The sequence below is a fragment of the Equus quagga genome, chromosome 11, assembly GCF_021613505.1.
Source record: "Equus quagga isolate Etosha38 chromosome 11, UCLA_HA_Equagga_1.0, whole genome shotgun sequence".
Classification (NCBI taxonomy): Eukaryota; Metazoa; Chordata; class Mammalia; order Perissodactyla; family Equidae; genus Equus; species Equus quagga.
In genome coordinates, this window is record NC_060277.1 from 80369617 (window position 1) to 80390304 (window position 20688).

The 20688-nt window shown below is 37.2% G+C and overlaps 1 protein-coding gene across 3 annotated transcripts in view; it reads left to right on the forward strand.

Annotated features, from left to right (window-relative positions):
* Positions 1 to 20688, forward strand: part of ACACA (acetyl-CoA carboxylase alpha) — a 271848-nt gene that overhangs the window by 180447 nt on the left and 70713 nt on the right. For all 3 annotated transcript variants that reach the window (XM_046675864.1, XM_046675867.1, XM_046675865.1), the window contains 3 exons: positions 3934 to 4089; positions 5912 to 6058; positions 20004 to 20273. In XM_046675864.1, coding sequence (XP_046531820.1) covers positions 3934 to 4089; positions 5912 to 6058; positions 20004 to 20273 — 573 coding nt within the window. The remainder of the gene's footprint in view (positions 1 to 3933; positions 4090 to 5911; positions 6059 to 20003; positions 20274 to 20688) is intronic.

Here is a 20688-nt window from a genome sequence, read left to right on the forward strand (position 1 = left end):
TCCATTTATATCTGTTTTACTACCTTAGTTTCTAAATATTTGGGCTATTTTGCATGATACTGGATTTAGGTTGGTTTACCATTGTTCATGTCTTTTTAAGAACTGGGATGTTATTTCAGGTCTTTGGCCTGAACTTGGGAAGTGCATTTCTTCAGGTTAAAGGACGAACTTGTTCCAGAATGTGTACACAAGTTTTCAGCCTGTTCTATGCATTGGGTGCCAGGAAAAGATCATATGTCTCTTGTTTTTATCTATGTCCTTTTAAATCTGGGAACAGAGGTAAGAAAAGACATTTTGCCAGTATTTCGAAGATGAATTTTAAAGATCTGAGTTTAGATAGACAGAGTGACCTTTCATTTTGTGCTTTGATTCCCAGTTAGATAGCCAGAGATATCTATCCCGTGAGAAGTGAACAGTTAAGACAGAGAGAGAGCACGCACAAGAGTGTGAGGGGTGAGCAAGAGAAAGAGTAGTATTCAGTAATTTCTGCTGCATTTGATGTTTTTCAGGACAACCTTAAAGACATTTTCAGTCGAAACTTTCCATGGGCAGGGATGTTTTTAATTAACTCCAAGTGGCTTCAAGGCAGGTCTATTCTTCTGAAAAATAAGATGGCCACTTGAGATTTTAATGTTTTTGATAAATATGTTTGTTCTTCATAACTACTTTTTCTCCCCTTTCTTTTATTAGAAAGCTCTTAGATTTCCCTCATGCTGGCTAGTGGTGACACAGGGGCATAAAAGATGCAGAAGCCTTCAATCAGTTTAGTACTGTGCCTGGCACAAAATAAGCATTCGACAAGTATCTCAAAGAATGAATGAGCTACCTTTAGAATGAAAGAGGGAGAACCCCTTTCACCAGGGGTCCTGCGTATTTAGGAAACCTTGAAGGAAGGAGTCTCCCTCACTGTCTTCAATTGAAAGAGACAGCCACTGCCACTTGTGAACTCAAGACCCAGGGCTGGAGGAGGGAATCATCAAAAGGAACAGCATCCAACTCACTTCTCGTGCTCCTAATGCCTACTTGATGCTTATTGCCTATATATTTTTTCCCTTTCTTTGCTCTAGTGGGTCATTATATGATTTTAAAATAATGTGGAACCATGCATATCATTCATTGTTAATTAATTTAATATTTATTGACCACCTATAGTGTGTCATGCATTACAGATATAAAGATAAAAAAATGATTTCTAGTCTCAAGAAATTTGCATCACGATGGAATAAGACAGATAATTAGCTTCTGTGTAGTGTGATTAAGATTCATGCCATCATAAAGTAAGTACAGAGCTCTAAGGGGACAGACTATATGGAATCAGATTGTTTTCCAAGAGAAGCCCTTTTGATGGCCTCTGGTGAAAGGTGTGTGATATAGAAAATGTGTCCGTATTTTCATGAACTTGTAAACCATACACTTCACCAATTGTAATTACTTTCTCCATTATAGTAGAAAACGGAATTAACACAGATAGCTAATCATTCAGAGGCTTCTACTGCTGTCCGTCACTATCAACCTCTTGTTGCAGCACATCATGTATTCTTTCTGCCGGCAAGGAGGAAGGTTGACTGGCTTGAGTTTCATTTTCCTTGTATAGTCTTTGTGGTATTAGCTACAATGAACACTGATATCAGGCAGTCATGGTGGGGAGAAGAGATCTGGGTAATCCATTGCATAAGTCAGTTGATTTCCAATGTGTAGTGTAAGGGAGAAATATACATCTAAAATCACCTTTATTGATATAAATTTACATATAATAAAATGCACTCATTTTATGAGTACACTTCAATTCTGAAATTGTATATACCTGTGTAACTACCATCACAATCATGATAGAGAACATCTTGACACCCCGAAAGTTCTCTTGTTCTCCTTTGCAGTTAAAGGTACAGGCACCAGCCCCAGCCCCAGGCAACCACTGATCTGCTTTCTATTATTATAGATTAGTTTTGCCTGTCCTAGAATATCATATAAATGAAATTAGACAATATGTACTATTTTGTGTCTGGCTTCTCTTGCTCAGCATAATGTTTTTGAGATTCATCCATGTTGCATGGAGTTTGGGTATATTCCTTTTCATTGCTGAGTAGTACTCTGTTTTACTGATATACCAAAATTTTTATATTTATTCACGTGTTGATGAAACTTTGAGGTTTTATTTTCCAGTTTGGTCTATTATGAATAAAGCTGCTGTGAACTTTCATTTACAAATATTTGTGTAGATATGTTTTCATTTCTCTTGGGTAAATACACAACAGTGTAATTACTGAGTCATAGCAAGTATATATTTAACTTTATAAGAAACTGCAAAACTGTTTGCTAGAATGGTTGTACCATTTAAAATTTCCACCAGCAAAAATTACCTAGAAGCCTTTCTCCAACGCCTTTTCTCAGTCTACACAGTTATGTTGCTTAACTGTGACAAGCCTAACTTCATTCTAGACTGTGGCAAAACTGAGTCTCAAACCCTGTACCCCACACGTCTTATCTTTCTTATAAATGGGAATGTAGTTCCAAGAACCTGCTGCTTTTATTCCTTTTTCTTATTTTGATTTGACTTACCTCCTCTGAATCCAGTTTTCTCATACTCACACCCTGGCCTGACTTAACACTTTGAATCTCTAAAAACGTTACTATTTCTACCTCTCACATTCCTAAAACATTGCTAATTCTGCTGCCCACCTGATGACTTTCACCATTGGTCATGTGAAAGAGGACTTAAGAGCTCCATTCTGTGGAGTTTTAAGCAGCCTCAGACAAGTTTTGCCCAGAATAGAACCTACTTGACAAGTCAATAGAACATGCTTGTTCCTTTGAACTAAAGGGCTAAGGATTCACCTCGCTGAACCATACCCAGGATTTAGGAAAGTACTTAATTCTCTTCTTAGGTCTGTCTATCAGGTCCACAAATCTATTCATTAATATTAGACTTAAGCTTGTATATTTTAGGCCCAAATAGATGTGTGGGTATACACACATACCCTTACATTCCTGTCTCCATTTGTATTCACTGCATAGAGAATCTATATCTTATGTATTCATGCATAAAGTGCCTAGTTTAGTGTCATACAGTCTCTGGGCACTCAATAAATATTAATTGAATTGAAATAATGGCATCCCTTATAAATATTCATAAGCAAATAAAACTAAATTTATGGAATATGAAGTACTATTCTAGAAATATTTGAGTTAAAATGATTAAAAACTGGTTTGGTGATTTCATTATGTAACAATATGGGTATTAAAGGGACTATTCACTAGTTGCAGACATAGTATACTAAGGAAAATAAATATATATTATATAAATATAATTTAGTAAAATATATTTTACCATAGGCTATGTCTTACAAGCTAATAAGACTAACCAGCTAGATGGATGGATGAAATCTACTTCTGGCAGAAATCTTTGAAGCCTTTGTGCAGCTAATACTACTTAGGTGGCACCTTCTAGTCAAGTAGACTGAAGCACAGATATGGTAGAGCCTTGACTTGGCCTTCAACCATTGGGGAAAGAACAGAATTCTCTTTAGTGCATAGCTGTTCTTCAACTTAAATACTAGGACTGTTCAGACTCGTTAGTCAGACTGGACATACTTCATTTCTGAATATATGGGATTCAAGACACTTTAGAAGGCGAGCATTGTCAGTCTGTCTCTGAGATGTGAAATTCACATTGTGCTTTCTTGTTGATTTCAACTAATCCAAAAGTGAGAGCAGCCTATGGAGTATGGTTGGTTACATAGCATTTTTGGAGTTGGTTAATCTGTAGAGAAGTGAGAACACTAAAAATCAAATGTGAAGAGGCATGTCTTAGCTACTCAACCCACCAAAAAATATGTTCTAAGAAATAACATTTGTGAAAAAGGCCCCTCTAAGCAGCTATCTGATTTTTTTCTCTCTCTCTTAACTCTCCATGCCATCCTCTGTTTCTTGCAGATCATGTTCCAGGCCTATGGAGACAAACAGGGACCATTGCATGGAATGTTAATCAACACTCCATATGTGACCAAAGACCTGCTTCAATCAAAGAGATTCCAGGCACAGTCCTTAGGGACAACATACATATATGATATCCCAGAGATGTTTCGGCAGGTAAAAGTGGCTAACTGGCGGGGGTGGAGGGGGGTGGGGGGCGGGGCGCGCTGACGTGTTGCAGAGAGGCAAAGTTTTTCCTGAATTTCCATCAGATGCAACTTAGACTGAAATGGGGCACTCCCAAAGGACAGGATGTATCTTGACAGTATTCTCATTTCTGTCTCATTCGGGATTTGGTGACTGCCAACTCAGATGCTGGATAATTCTTTATGAATTAACAGGAGGAATGATGAGGATAGAAGCCTCTGTTGAGTAGAAGAGAGTAATCTGAGACCGCATGCCTGTGATAGTAGTTTACAATGACCTGTGTGAGGAGTTATGTTCAGGTATATATTTCCTAGCCTATATTCAAATTACGCATATTAGGAAAGAGGTTTGAAACTCTAGTTCTCATTTTCCTATTTTCTAAGATAACCCAAGTCCCTAGTTGATAGCCTAGGTTAATATGATGAGACTCAATATAGATAACATATACAAATGGATATAGAGTTCATGGTACACAGTTTAAAGCATCACTTCTTTTGTGGGAGATTTATTATAGCTGAATAAAAACTAGCGTGAGAAAATTACGACATTATGAATCTCATCCTCTATATGAAAATAAATTCCTTTGATCTGTATGGTGAATCATCTGTGTGCTGCAGAGTTTTCTTCCATCAATAGAAGGCAAGAAAAGTATATCACCAGCAAAGTACAACAGATAAAGAATAAGGTATCAAAGGAATACTGAATTTGTCCTTAAAATAAATCTATGAATATAAGATTTTTCCAGGTATGCTAGTCAATACTACCAGTGTTACCACATTTGAATTTTAATAAAATAATATATGTAGTGTTAGTAAGTTGTCTGTTAATTCCTGTATTATTCACAAATACAGGAGATTTCTTTTTTGTGACCATTTGTTTACAATTTGTCGCTCTTGAAACATAGCTATCTTCATTCAGTATCACTGGAATTGTTAGCTTAAAAGTTGACTGTAGGTTCTTTTCCCCAATGCCAATGCTAGAAAAAGAAGTCACATTCTATCTAATTCTTCATATAGAATAGACGTAAACACTATGATTAGGACATGTAGGTATGAATGACTCATATTGGCTTTAGATATTGCTTTGAGGCAAGCAAAGAAACAACCGAACTAGGTTCCCGCTTCATGAGGGATTTGTTTCAGTAATATGAAGTTGGAAATGGAAATCACAATGGTTTTAAAATGGATAGGTGTGTCTGTCTGTTTTCTCAGATTTGAGCAGGATTGATCTGCACGTTTACAAATAGTCATACACCTCTAGTGAGCTAATTCTTGTGTAGGGGCCTGTAGCTCTGAAAAGACATTAGAAGAAGGATGCTTCCCCTGAACATCTAGTAGAAACTTAATTCTTGCCTTCTTGGATTTTCTTTGTGTTAGCTGAGTGTCATGTCACTTTCCTGGTTATTCTTCTTCTGCCAAGTCTCTCTAGGATTTTTCTTCCTTTTTTAAGGAGACATTGATGCTACATATTTAGTTTTTAATTTTAATTTTCCTGGATATTGTTAGGTCTCTTGTGTTTGTTATTGCTCTAGTCCTGACTCAGAATCACTTAGTAGTTTGATTTTGTTGAAAAAGTGCCTGATTTTTGGCATGTAAAAAACATGACGTGAAAAATAATTAAAAATCTGTTTTAACTGAGAATGAGAGCTGTAGAATTTGATCTAATGCTTAGAAACTCAGCAGAACACTTGAAAAGAAAGAGCAAAACCAGCTTGACTAAATCTTAATATTTAGTTTTGTCCATGTTGAAATGCTAGTTGTCACTGATAAGTCAAACTTCTCTCCTCCACTAGTCCCTGATCAAACTCTGGGAGTCTATGTCCACTCATGCATTCCTTCCATCACCCCCTCTGCCTTCTGACATGCTGACGTATACTGAGCTCGTATTGGACGATCAAGGTCAACTGGTCCACATGAACAGGCTGCCAGGAGGAAATGAGGCAAGTAGTTGAATTTGCCCTCCCCCTTTCTTATGTGTGTGCTCACTAGTACCAGCTTTCCGTGGGGATGGTCATTAAATAGTATTAAAGATCCAAGTGGCATAGGCAGCATAGTAGTTTAAAAAAAGTATTGTTTTCTGTTAGACATACGTACTTAAATAGTTACAGATGGAATGACTACATGTCTAGGATTTGCTTCAAAATAATGACAGGTGAGTGTGGGAGTATAGATGAAACAAGATTGGTTATGGATTAATTGAAGCTAGGTAATAGATACATAGAAATAGATTATTTCCTCTATTTTTTTATATGCTTAAAATATGGGGATTTCCTATAATAAGAAAATTTAAAGTATTGTTTTGCTTGATGTTTTTCTTTGTTTGGATACTTATTTGCATACTAATAGACATTTTCTGGTACATTTTCTATGCTCAGGTAATTTGATCTGGTGCTGTTGTGAACATGGTCAACATATTCTTTCTACAGGGGCTCAATCAGAACCAGGGGTTTAAAAATCAAAGAAAGTAACAGAGAACTCATTTCTGCATTATCCAAGAATACATTTTCTGGCCTTGGAGTTCTCTCTCCTATAGTGTACTGTTAATAATGATACGAAATCATATTCTGCCCTATACCCTGTGCCCTCCTATATTCATTGAGATTCTTCCTGATTTTAACTGTACTTCTAATGTACAGGTGTAACAACAATGATAACAGTAGTAACCCTATAAAGAGATATGTTTTTATTTCAACCTTAGATATAATCTCTAGATAAATCTCATTTCTTAGAAGGAGTAATCTTTACTGGGGTGTTCACCCTAAACAGACTGGGTAGACCTTTGGAGATAATATGCATTTTTTCCATTTTATGCAGTAACTTTTTCAAAAAATTTCACTATATGTTCAAGCTGTATGGCTGGTTCAGTAAGTATACCAGTGGATGCCAAAAGGAGATGATTTGGTATCAGGATGGCTGCAACTGTTGGACCAGATGGAGTGTATCAGACTTGTAGGAGTACTAATCTAATGCCTCAACAAATAGTAAAGGCAAGAAAGGATGCATAGAATTTTGACGAGAGTAGATATATACTCATTAACACACAAAGTCGAAGCAGAGGTTTGTGCCACTGTGTGTAGCATCTACGCACTTAGTGAGCCCCTCAACAGCAAAGAAAGCTTCTTTGTGCTAGACTTAAATTCTGATACATTGAACAGTGTAGTCTTCAGGAATGGAAGGCACCAGAGAAAAACGGTTTTAACTAATGTAATTAAAACACAAAATGAGATTTTTGGCCATGTGAAAGCTAGCTGCAGAGCTAGTGAAACCTCTTGCCATGATCTTTCTCTCCTGCTTCCTCTCTGCTCTCATTCTGTGTTTGAGTGAATGGAGACTGGGGAAATAGTGAAATCCCAGAGGGACAGAGCTCTGTTCTTGCTGAAATTACAAGCACAGAGCTGCCTGGGCATGAACATGTAGTGTTTACTCTGCCAGTATGAATACAAATAGTCTTATTATACAGGACTCTGTACCCAAAGACCACACACACACACATACACACACACACACACACACACACACACGCATGCACGCACGCACACACACATGCACACACACCAAAGAATAAAAAAAAAATAAAGGTTTTTTTTAACCCTTGTAAGACCCAACAAACCTTCGTGGGAAAGGGGTGTCTTAGCCACAGAGGACTATATCTATGAGAAGCAGAGTCAGTCTAGGGACTACATGTTTTTCTTTGCCCAGTGCTTTAATAAATCTAGAAATCTAATAGTATTTTAAAAAAATTTTTTGCTTTTTGTCACTTCTCACTTTCTTCTTGTTCTACTATTTTCCCGCCGTAGTTGCCTATTTTCTTTGTTCTCTTTACCTTTTCTTCAAATGATTCGCTAGGATTGAGGCTGAGTGTTAGCTTGCTGTTTCTTAGTCTTTGAGCTCCGGAGGAGTGAGACTGATGTTCTTTTGTGAGCAGTTAGTGACTAATGCCCGGGATGGCGGGTGAAGTCAGTCAGTGGCCATAGCTAGATTATAGGGCACTGCATGACAGGAATGAGGTTGGGGTATTAGTATCAAATTCTGTTACCAATAGCTGGAACATACAATAGAGCATGTGTACTGAGAGACTGGCCAATCTAAAGATGGAGTTTCAGCAGTCAGAACTTGAGGGACAGCTATGCCTAAGAAATGACGGGGTGTCAGTAGGATGTATTTCCTCATGCTGAGCCCAGTTTTATCAGGGCAAGTTGACTTTCAGCTATTGCAGTTTAATTTTCTTTGGCCAAAGAGACAAGTTTGTTATGAGCCTGGCACTCTACATATTACCCCAAGAATGATAGGAGGGGAAAGAAAAGAGCACATGCTGATGAGATTTGGTGCAAATCTGTTCTGTCCCAAAGAGAATGGGCATCTGAAAAAGAGCCTTGAGAAATAGTTTTATTAAAAAAGGAATAAAAAATTGACCTGTTAATGTTCTGAGAGCCAAGGCTCAATGTAAATGCATTGATGCTACAGAGACATTAAATCATCATAATGTGGTGTTCTCCAAAGGTGACGGCTCTACCAGGTCATCATTGTGGGTGATATTGCATTACCTTGAAGGATTGGAGTTTCTGGGTTTAAAAGCTAGCACATGGGTATAGGGGATAAAGGTAAAACAAGAGATTCCTGTAGTTTCTCCATAAATTGAGATGCCTTTCCCCGTAATCAAAGGCAGAAATCCGTACTTACCAGACCATCAGCTATAAAAGTGGCCAGTCTCTCTCCCCTATTTTTTTTCCAGGACAGTAAATAGGTAAAATGGTGATGGGACTAGGACTTGGAACAATTCAGTTCCATTTACTTTTAGGTAACTTGTTTGCCATTTGAGGAAGAATATTGGCTATTTCAGCAGAGATGTGACCTGCATTTTGAACATTGTGCCCATGTTAAAAGCAGGAGAAAGAGAGCTTATTTGATGTAGTATTAACTACTTTCTTCTTTTTATTTTCCTCGTTGTCCCTTCCCCATTAAGAAAGATAACTGAAGGAATGTTACTCTATGCATGATGGAAAGATATAGGAGAACACATTTTTCTCATTGTCAGATTTGAATGGCACTGTGTTCAGTGTTCAGTATGAATTTAGAATAGAAATAAAAAAAAGATGTAGACCAAATTCTATGAACTATGTTACTTACAAATAGCTCAAAAGATTAGTTGTCCAGGATTGTTTTAATAATTTCAAGTAGAGATGGAAATTGAGAAAAATGTGATTGCAACATAGACTAAACTGATTTTAGTTTGAGCTGCTATGGCGCTACAGTGATGGGCACTGTATGTAAATTCACAGCTAGATGAATGTGTGCTGTTGAGCCTGGATACAGAAGAAATGCAGCTAACCAACAGTTCTACTTTTACCGCTTCTCGATTTTGGAGGAATTGTTTTCATTTTCCTGCCAGTTTGCTAATCTGTTTTGATCATTTGGTGGAAGCTGTAATTGCAGGTGGGAACATTTTGAGTAACAGTTCACAATCCAGTGCAGCTGCTTTTCGCACTAAATCCTGTTATTAAAAGGCTCAGGCTAAGATCAAGCCAAGGGCTGTAACTGACTTGACAAAGAACAACTTAACTTTGTTTAGTAGGACAAAGAAAACACTAGCTTTCTTGAGACTATGTTCTTATTTGTTCTGAAATGTTATTAGCATTCTTTTATTGTATTTCCTTTCACAGCTCTGTGAACTAGATACGAATCTCTAAATTGGGCAATGATTAAAGATATGATAGAGAGGCAACTTTTATAGCAATTTTAGTGTGGATAGAAATTAGGACCCTATTTTCCTTACCATTTCAGAACATTGGCTTTTGAATAATGTGAACCTATCCATTCCTACTCATCCCATCTGTCATAATGAAAAACTAAGATGAGAAGGAGACACTGTGTTTAGAAGCAGTTATAATAATTAAGTACAGGATGTGTACTTCAAAAAGGATTGGTAATTAGAGACAGGAATTCTTGCAGGGTATTAAATTTTTTCCTTAAAATTTTTCTAGGAGATAGGTATTTCCAAGTTTAATGCAATTTGATGATCACCTCCACACACACTACCACACTTGACAATTGTAGTGGCTCCAAGGCTTCATTTTTTCAGATGGGCACTAGATGTCAGGGTTTTTCCTTCTCAGCTCTTAGCATTCAGACAGGCCTCTGGAATTGCCCTGTTTGGGAGGCAAATCCAGCGGTATCCTTCCCTCTTTTTTTCGGTTGGTATGGTGGGCTTTGCCTGGTGTTCCTACAATATGCAATTGCATTTTTAACTCTTGGGTGAAGATCTGTTGAACTTTACATCACGGCTCTACATGTTTTTACTGGAAACATTGTTTTAGGAAGAGGCTAATCAAGGAAGAAAAAAAGTAGTGTAAATTAAAGTTTAAAGACTAGCTGCCGTCATGACTGATCTCTTGGTTTTGGTTCTGCTTTATGTGTTTGGGGGGAGAAATGGTAGGGATGGTGGGGATTAGGAATTCGGTTCTAGAACTGGTCAACCTTGCCCCTATTTAATTGTTGTTTAATTGTGGGCAATGTGCTACTGTCCAGTTCCACCAAGGCATAAGTGTCTCTTTAATTTTTTTGTTATAAAAAATTGCAAACTTATAGAAAAATATAGAGTGATGTGACAAATACCCCTGCATATACTGACTAGCTTAAAGAAATCTTGCCATTTTGACACTGCTCCTCACTTATGTGTTGCTATAATCCTTTGAAATCTCTAATTTGAGTATAAAAACAAAAAGATTTTAGGAGTTGTGTAGGGAAAGGAAGTTGCTAAGCTTATATAAGCCTAAAAGATTGGAAGAAATTAATTAGCAGATCCATTTTGACAGTTCTTAGGCTGGACGTCTTAACCCAAAGGACCTCTTATTTTAGAAAAACCACCGTAACCCTCGGTTTTAATTCACTTGGTTGACATTTCCCATACTCTCAGAGGAATTGCGTGGGTTATCCTGGACTCAAATTCTGGTGGAACCCGTTATGTTTTGAGACTCTGACTGGAGAGAGTGTGTATGTTTGTGGGCTTGAGTAAGTAAGGGGTTGACCATTTCTCATGCACACAGAACTGAAATATTTTTCTGTTTTAACATTAGACTTTTGTATATTGTTTTACTCGATTTAACCTCACAATAGCTCCATGAATATGAAGCTACTTTTGGGTGTATTTTGCTGTGCTTTTGTTTCATTCTTTTGAAATCAGTGTACCTTTTCATGCTTGGTATGGAAATTGAGTCCATGTCAGTCTTTTAGATAAGTGTTGGAAAAGAGGCATGTTCGTGTTGTAGTATGTTGAAGGTAAGCTCTGAAACAGACCTGAGAAAAGCAGATCTGAAAAACAGGACCGTGGTCTGTGCACTGATTATTCAAGTTATAAAAAGAGACTGATGGTCCTTGCCACCAGTCTATCCCTGAAGATGGGAGAATGTTTGTAAGTGCTTTGAGATCCCCAGCAAAAAAGTATCGCATACCACTGATTACATATAAACATTCACAATTTACCTTGTTTTTCGTCAAGGGCTTCAAAAAACCAATTTTGAATCCTTTTAGGCCTAGCAAGATAGGAATCTCAAGTATAGAAGAAGACATATTATGGAATATGTGGTAAGATAGTTTTATTTAAAATTATGTGCTTTTCTTCTTGCATCCTCATTCTAAGTAAGCACATTTGGCTACAATTATTTGTCTAAAAGGATCTTCAGAACAAAAGTTGAGTCCCTCATTAGAAAAATATTGAAGCTAATTTTGGAAAATAGGTTTTCCTGCCATGGAGTTACTTCTAATGGATTTCTAACACTGTTCTTTTGGGATACATATACTTTTCTTAGAATTCCTTCTGAATGACTGTTACTGGTGTTGGAGATTTCTCATCAGGTTGATTAGTTGATTTTGACTCATTTCATTAGTAGTAAACCAAGGCCCAATGAGCTGGACTGACTTTAAAAATCCTAATGCATCCATTGGCTGAATAAAAGCAGCATTTGTGGAGGGCTCCTTAGTTCCTTTCAAAAGTAGGTCCTAGAGATAGCTTTTAAACAAGGGGATATACTTGCCAGCATTTTTATACATCTTAAGTTTTAAGATTTTATTGGAAAAGGATGTGATATAGTACCCTATGTCAAGAAACTTGACAGCTCCAACTAGAGGCAATAATGAACATCAGGACAGCAACAGATGACACGAGAGGATGAGGTGTAGTGTGGGGCATCAGAGTTCAACATTCGTTTATGTGATTAATGGACAAGGCTTCCTGAACTGTAGTAGGCCAACTTGGTTAATTTCCATATCAACCAATTACTCCTCTGCCCCATTTCTCAAGTACCTTGGCTTGTATGTGCTCCATTGCATGTTTTTAAGAATTTGGTATGTTTATTAAAGCATTGCACATATATGTGTAAAGTTACTGTGTTTTCACCTATATAAATATTGCAGGGAGAAATAATTCCCCTGTTCAAAGTTATTATTTCTAATCTTTGGTAACATTTTCAAAGAATTACCTCTGGGATGAAAATTTTTTGCTCTAAAAAGGATATTTTCTTACCGTTTTATTGCTTTTTAGAAGGATTGAGGTAAGTTTGTTCAGCCATTTTTGAATTATCCAAGCATGAAAAAAGAGTTTTTCAGCTGTTAAGAAAATTGTTTTCAGCTCTTTTATGTGATCATACAACACTTGGCAATGGAACATGATATCCAGCAGTTAATACTATATGAACAGGCATTGACATTTTTTCAGCATGATTTTTCTGAATGGCTCAAATTAGGTCAAATATTGCATCACTTTATAGTTTAAAAATATGCATTTTAACACCAATACAGTATTTTCTAATATTTCATCAAATATGGTTTTTTCATAAGATTCTAACGAGTTAAAATTATAATTATTTTTTGACAGTATCTAATTAAAAGTGAAGATTTAATATTCCATACAAGATACAAAAGGGGGAAAAGGTAACACTTTGTTATGTGTCTGTAAAGGAACTCAAGTTCAGATCCTTCTCTCTGTGTCGTAGTTTTCTCATCTTCATGATGCAGATGATGCTTAGGTCCATTTCAGCTCTCACGTTCTAGGATTCTTTGTATTGCTGCTCCATGGCCTTGCAGGATGGTCATCCTCCTGGCATTAGCAGTAAAACAATAGCTACTGGAGGCTTTGCCAGAACAGCTCAACTTTTAGACTTTGAGCGTGGACAATAACGCTCCAACGTCTCAGCCACGGTCCAGCTTGTATTTAAGTCCATACAGAAAAATGTTAGTACAGCTGAACTCAAAGGGAGGAGACGTAAGAAAGGCAACCGTGGCAGGGATATTCCATTTCTGCTTCCCACAGCACAGCTAAAGTTGATGGATGCTTCTTACATCCTTAGAAACAAAATCCTGTCCTGTTTTGCCCCTTAGCTTTCCCTTCAGATTTCTTTCTGGAGCTTAATATTGTTGTTTTTGATTTTGTAGTAACAGCAGCTTTGGAAAGTGCATGTGTGTGTGCATGCATGTGTGCACTTGCACATTCTGTTCACACTGATAGTACAATTAATGTTGATGTCAATTTTGGTGTTAATTTTGGGTCATGATTAGTGTTGACACTTTGTGTCAGACTAATGGCATTTATGGGCACCATCAGAATAAATGTTAATATTATCATGGTTTTAGTATCTGTTATAGTAAGATTAAACCAAGGTCCTCCCAGGAGAAAAAATACATATATGGATAGATAGATAATGCCTTTCTGTATCGCTGGTGTTACTCAGCGAGAAAATGACATCTCAGGGCAGAATCCTAATCACTGTTTGGAGCATCAGAAATAATGATCACCTCTGATCGGAGGTTGTGAATAATTCATTTGGTTTGATTTTCACGTCCTGTCCAGTGATACTTTTCAAACCAAATGTGTTTCTACAGGAAAATAATGGTCCCACTTCTTATGGAAATACTGTGGCACAAATCATTTTACCCACATAAAAACAGTTAAATAAGACTGTTCTCTTCTGCTTGCTTTCTCCTCCCCTTTCCCTCCTCCCTCACTTGCACATGTTTATTCCAGAATTAGACTGTGCCCAAAGAAATATTTTCTTCCTTAGAACTTGTGTAAGGAAAACAGATATTTATTTCTGCTTATTCTTAGCTTGTTCACAGTAGCTCTTTTGATCCTCTTCCCTTTTTTACTTTAAGATAATTAGTTTAGGTTGATAACCCTAAACCTAAGAAATCTACTAATTGGAATGTTCCATTATCAAAAAAGAATCTGAAATTAAGTGTTTTTAAAATTATTTATGGCTATATTAATGAAAACATAATTTGCAGTGAGTGCCTAGAACCACTCGGTTGATAAGCACCTTGGGGAGGCAGTGGTCAGGGGGAGAGGTTTGTGGCACTGCCAGGGCCAGAAAACCAGAGTCTGAAACTCACTGGACTGTAAACCCACCCACTCTCATCACCTATTTCAGGTTGCATGTTGCCCTTTTGTTGGCCCTTAGCCCTTAGTCCTGGAGTGTCATTTTCACTAGGTTTCACCTGCAGGAAAACATTGGAGGGAGAGAGAAGCTGAAACAAGGGGATTCAGTGATGGAATTTCCTTTGGTTGTTATTTTCCAGTTAATATACAAGGCAACTTGGGCTTAGGTGAAACCAGTGAATGTCACGTTCCTAATCACATTATCACACTTGTGTGTGCTTTTATAGTGATTGCAGAATTCTCAATATAAAATCTCTGTTGTGTGTATAATATAGATAGACCCATCTATATAAAGTAATTTGCCTGAAAAACTTACGGTGTCCTAATTAAATGGGGGGGAAAATATGACCGTCTTCTGAAGTAATGACCCGATCCTCTGAGACAAAGCTATTCTTAGATAGAATATTTTGAACCATTTCTCCTGAATGTTGTGACCCTTTTTTTCCCTCTAAATCTAACAAGGGCAGGGGGAAGTGTTTTTCAACCTAGTTCTCATCATCAGACAGAAAGTATTTTGCATTCAGAAACCATTTCCAGTATCAAATTCAATTTTGTCAAGTGATTAGTTGAGTTTGGTAGAGAATAATTTAAAAACACAAAGCTAGAAATGGCCGTGGTACTTCCACACTTGAGAAGAGCATTTGCTATTCTCAAGTTGCATGCCCTCCTTCAGTGACTGCATCGCACTGGGGATTATTGTGTTACATGTCTTTGCAGCTGGTACAGACCTGCATCTGTTGACACCTTGTGTTCCTACCCTGGACTGCTAGAGAAATAGGGTAGTGGGTGAATTGATACCTGCCTATCAGTGCAAACGTCCCTTTATGTACATATGTTTGTAAAGCTCTTTAGCCCCTTTCAAGATGAAAGCCTCTATATAAATATAAGCTTTCGATTTTAGTACATGTTTGTAATACATGTGGTACAGTCCTAAATATGTATTTAGCTGATAGGCACTGTTCTTGTCTATTGTACAAATATTGACTTTAAAAGTATAAATATGTATTTAACCATCAGACCAGAAAAACACTGAAGCAGTTACTTCTCAGGTAGAGACATTAATATTGTATAAACCTATATATACATGTGTTTACATTCTACCACATCATTGCAGAGCATTTCTTTTTAAAAAATGAAATGAGAGCCTCAACAAACTGAGGCAGTTCTTAATATTCTCCCTTTCAGGTGAGTCTTGATTTTTAATTTCCATATGTTTATATCTCTCTTTCTAACTTTACATAAATATGATCTGGTATAGTATGACTAAAACCTAAAGTCAGTCCTTATAAAATATGAGAAATCCATTAGGCTGGTGAGATTTTCTTCCCCTTTAAACCTTTTTTGTTTTACGGAAATGTTCAAATGTATACTAGAGATAATAATATAAGCTCCCATGTACCTGTCACCCAGTGAAGAGGTATTTAATAGTCTTTTCTCAGCCACTTTTTTAATTTATAAATTTTTTAAGTTATCAATGCAATATAAGCACATTAAAGAAAATTTTGAAAATGAAAACAAAAACCTCACAATCTTATCATCCTAAAATAATCACCTCATTTTGCTATGTTTCTTTATTTCTGTTTTGATTTTTTTCCCCAGCATGCTTTTAGATAGTAGTGACACTCACTATGTGCCAGGTACTGTTCTAAGATTTAACATGCCTTTAATCCTCACAACAAACTTAATCCAGTAGGTTATTATTACCCCCATTTAACTGATGAGGAAACTGAAGCACATAGAGGTTAGTAACTTACCTAAGATTATGTGGCTAGAAAACTGACTGAATTTCTATTCTGTCAGCCTCAGATTCTGTTAGATTCAGATTTTCGGAATCTGGTGTCTGAGTCTGTGTCCTTAATGCCCCCCACTGTTTTGCCTCTCACAGTTATGGTACACCTTCAAATTTGTTATCCCACTTCTTCAAATTTAGTATTACATCACGGGTGTTCTAAAGTGCTGTTCACAGTCTTCATAGCCATCATTTTAGAAGGCTGTACAGAACACTAACAGTGACCTCACTAGCCAATTTACTGCCCTCCAAAAAAATTTTTTATCATGATATTTATTTTTTTAAACTTATTTTAATATAATGTTAGATTTACAGAATTAAAAAGTTAGTACAGAGAGTTCCCCTATACCCTTCACCCTGCTTCCCCTAATCTTGACATCATATACAACCATGGTATAATTATCAAAACTAAGACATTAACATTAGTACAGAACTGTTACATAAAATACAGACTTTGTTTTGTATTTTACCACTTTATGTACTAATGTCCTTCTACTGTTCCAAGATCCAATCCAGGATACACTGCATTTTAGGTATCACTAAACAATTCATACTAGCTATAAAGACAAGTTTCTTAATTCCTCTGTGCCTTAGTTTGCTCATGGCAATGGTAACAACTGCCTTTGAATTAATAATAATAACAGCTAATATTTGAGGAATGTTACATGCCAGGCTGTGTACTACTTTAATGTGGTGTTCCTCACAATAATCCCTCCCTAAACTTACTATTATCCCCATTTTATAGTTAGAAAATGTGAGGCTCTATGAGGTTAAGTGACTTGTCCAAGATTATCAACTAGTGTAAAGCCTGAGACCTCAGCTTAACCTCTTAACTACTATCAGTATTTGTCAACATTTAGTATAGCACAGCATTTAATAGTTGTTGAATTAATGGTAGCTTTTATTCTTGTTATTTTTAAAAAATAAAATAAGTTTACTTGATGTTTAGGACTGTTATTCTAGGATCCCTAGAGATAAGTCATAGACAATGTTCTAAGCCCTTGGTGTTGATTAGTTTACAAGTATCATTTAGAAAATGAGATGACTATGGAACCAGCAAAACATTTATTACTCTAATATTGTGTGTAGGGATCCTGCTAGGCACTTGAAGAGATGATGTAACAGTTCAAGTTGGCAGGCTAAAAGCAGCCCTAGGCAGTACATGATTAATTATCAAATGAAATCTCTACTTGAAGGACTTAGTAGGAGATCAGAGAAGGAAGAGTTCACTTTAGGCTAGGGCAAGCTTTACTGAGGAAATGGAATTTGAATGAACCTTTTTGGAATGGGTAAGATTTGGATAGATTGAGAGGAGAAAAGGGGGCAAACTTTGAATGTTGAAGTTAAGATAATAGATTTCTGCTTCTAATAGTTTGTTCATCAAACCCATAGGTATTAGTTTCTTAATTTTGTATGTGGGGACATTGAAGCTCAATAAAGTTAACTAATCTTCCTCAGGTTACACAGTTAATAAGTGATAGGACCTGGATGTGGATCCAATTTTTTTTGCCTCCAAAGCCCATCTTCACCATTCTGTACCATACCATTTGATTAGCAGTGAAATCTAAATTTGAATGTAAATTGAACAACAGATGCTTTCTTAGATGTTTACCCGTTGTGTTTACTCAGAACTTAATCCCTTCCAGTAAGGAACTCGCTATACTAAGACTGGGATAGGACTGTCCATTCTGTACTGGTACTTTTTAAGGGGGGAGGGAGGCAGTCCATGAGGAACACACTTTGGAAAGACATTGATAAAAAGTTGTGTGTTCTTGGTGCTGCTGTGTTGACACCTAATTAGAAGTCAATATTGTAAGCATAATGACCCGGCCAATTGCTGAACTGACTGCCCAAGTGACACAAAGTCCCCAGGTAATAACAAAAGAGAAGAGTGTTATTTGCCTGCCCAGTGCAACATAGACACAATATTTGCATTAGCATGCAAATGCTGAAGTAGATTCTTCAAGGCTTGTATGTAAGCTGCTTCTGGCCTACGTGGCTAAGGTTAATATATCATAAAATTTTGTGTAAAACCCAATCTTCCTAACTACAAATGCATTTAGAGGAAATAGCTTTTCCTTCCTGAAAAACAAAAGAGATGTTAGGTTAGAGAGCCACATGAGGAGGCAGGTAAAATATTTCTCTCCACACAGGCATTATATTAACCAGCTTCTTAAAAACCATGACCAAAATTATCCTGATATTTGGTGTTTCTCTGTTTTTTTTTTTTTTGATGATCTGTCTCTCCTTTCTTTCTCTGTCTTCAATGAGCAGATAGAGTAATACTGTATTGCAGAAGGTGATTGGATTTTTTTTCCTGTGTATTATATCAATTTTGATTTGTATTTGGCCAATAGTATGATATATTAAATAGCTTATATTTGTCTATGGGTGTTTCATATATCTATTTCTTAATGCTGAGAATCACAAATAGCTGTGTAGAAAGCTTCAACCAGCCTGATTACAGTGGATGTGCAATTGGATTGAGGAATGTGTACTCAGAGCTTATGATCACTGGCCCGGTTGAGTCTGGGTGATGCATGTGGCTTTCCAGGGATGCTGCTATTTACATCTGTTAATGGCCCTTCTTGATGGCTGGTTCCCCAATGAGGTGATATGCAGCAGCCTGGGGATGAGGGACCAAGGCTGCAGATGTGGCTGGGCTCCATTAGGCAGGACCAGGAATGCTCATCTGGTAGGCTTTGTGTTTGGAGGCAAGAGGAGGGGATCTGAAGGGGCAGAGGGGAAGGCAGAAAGAAACAGGAAAAAAAGAATGGAAAACATTACTTATCTAGGTATGGAGAAAGAGACAGGCAGACATGAAAAACTGTAGCTGTAACGGGCATGAGTGAATAGAAAAGAAATGGAACTAGCGAATAAACAAGTAGAAGGATTGACTGGTTCTCATATGGAAGGGGATTAAAAGAGGAGAGGGCTGTGAGGGTTTGGGAAGAGACATGTCACCCCTGCCTTTTAAGTCAATATCATTTATTTGTGTGGCTGGTCAGATGCTGCTGAACAGAGAGCAGAGATTTACATATATCATAGTGCAGCAAGAGATTAGTTCCTTGAATCCTTTGGTGTTCTGGTTCTGGGAGAAGACAGCAAGAGATGCTCAAGAGGATGCAATGTTGAGCTATAGTAAATTCTTGCAGAAATGGAAGATACTTGAAGCAAACCAATAAAGAATGTTGCCAATTTTCCTGTCAAAAGCTAGAGGGCAAGGAAAAGACTCAGGATCACAAAAGTTATGCAGTTCGCAAGAAGTGAGCCCCTGTCTGCTCTCCTCTCATGTGTTAAAGGTTTCTTGGAAAGAATCTCACAAATGAACTCGTATCTTAGTTGATAAGATAGTAAATTAGGGAGTTCTGGATTTAGTTCCCAGTACCATGGACTTCTTCCACACATATTCTGAGTGCATTTAGATTTTTGTTTTTCCGTCTTCTTTGAGCAGGCTCAAAGAAGGAATTGAGAGAACTGTGAAATACGTAGTAAACCAGCTGTTCTCAGCATAATCTAGGGAAGTATGCCAGAATGTTTGTTCTAGTTTCCCACAGAGACCTTGGCTCTTTAGCAATACATAGGTACAATCTAATACCTTTAAGGAACCTGAAAAACAATTTTGCATGTAAGCTTGTATTTATTTGTTTGTTTGTTTATGCCTTTGCAGATTGGCATGGTAGCTTGGAAAATGACCCTTAAAAGTCCTGAATATCCAGAAGGCCGAGATATCATTGTTATTGGCAATGATATCACATACCGAATTGGGTCCTTTGGGCCCCAGGAGGATTTGCTGTTTCTCAGAGCTTCTGAGCTTGCCAGAGCAGAGGGCATCCCCCGCATCTTCGTAGCAGCTAACAGTGGAGCAAGAATTGGACTGGCAGAGGAAATTCGTCATATGTTTCACGTGGCCTGGGTAGATCCTGAGGATCCTTACAAGGTACAGACTATGAAAAGATAATTCTTCAAAATACTAGGTGGTTATGCACGTGTGTGTGTGTGCATGTGTAGAGAGGTGGGGAGAGGCAGAGGTTTAAGTTCAAAAGTCAGCACTTAGTGGTGAACCACAACCATTCCAGAAACAAATTGTCTCTTCAATATGTTCACCTGGTTTTTCCTTCAGCTCTGAAATAGGTTACTGTTTCTTTGGTTGAACACTAGATAAAAAAGTTGGTATGCATTTAGTGTGAGACATGCTAAGCCAAAAATATATATCTTTAAACTATTCTACTGTGGCTCCCAGAACTTATGGTGAATCATCAGCAAAATCCCTTATATCCTCAGCTGCTTCTCTGTCTGTTCTCCAGCCTTCTTGTTCTACTTGAAACCAGCCTGTCCTTTAAAGACATTGCTTT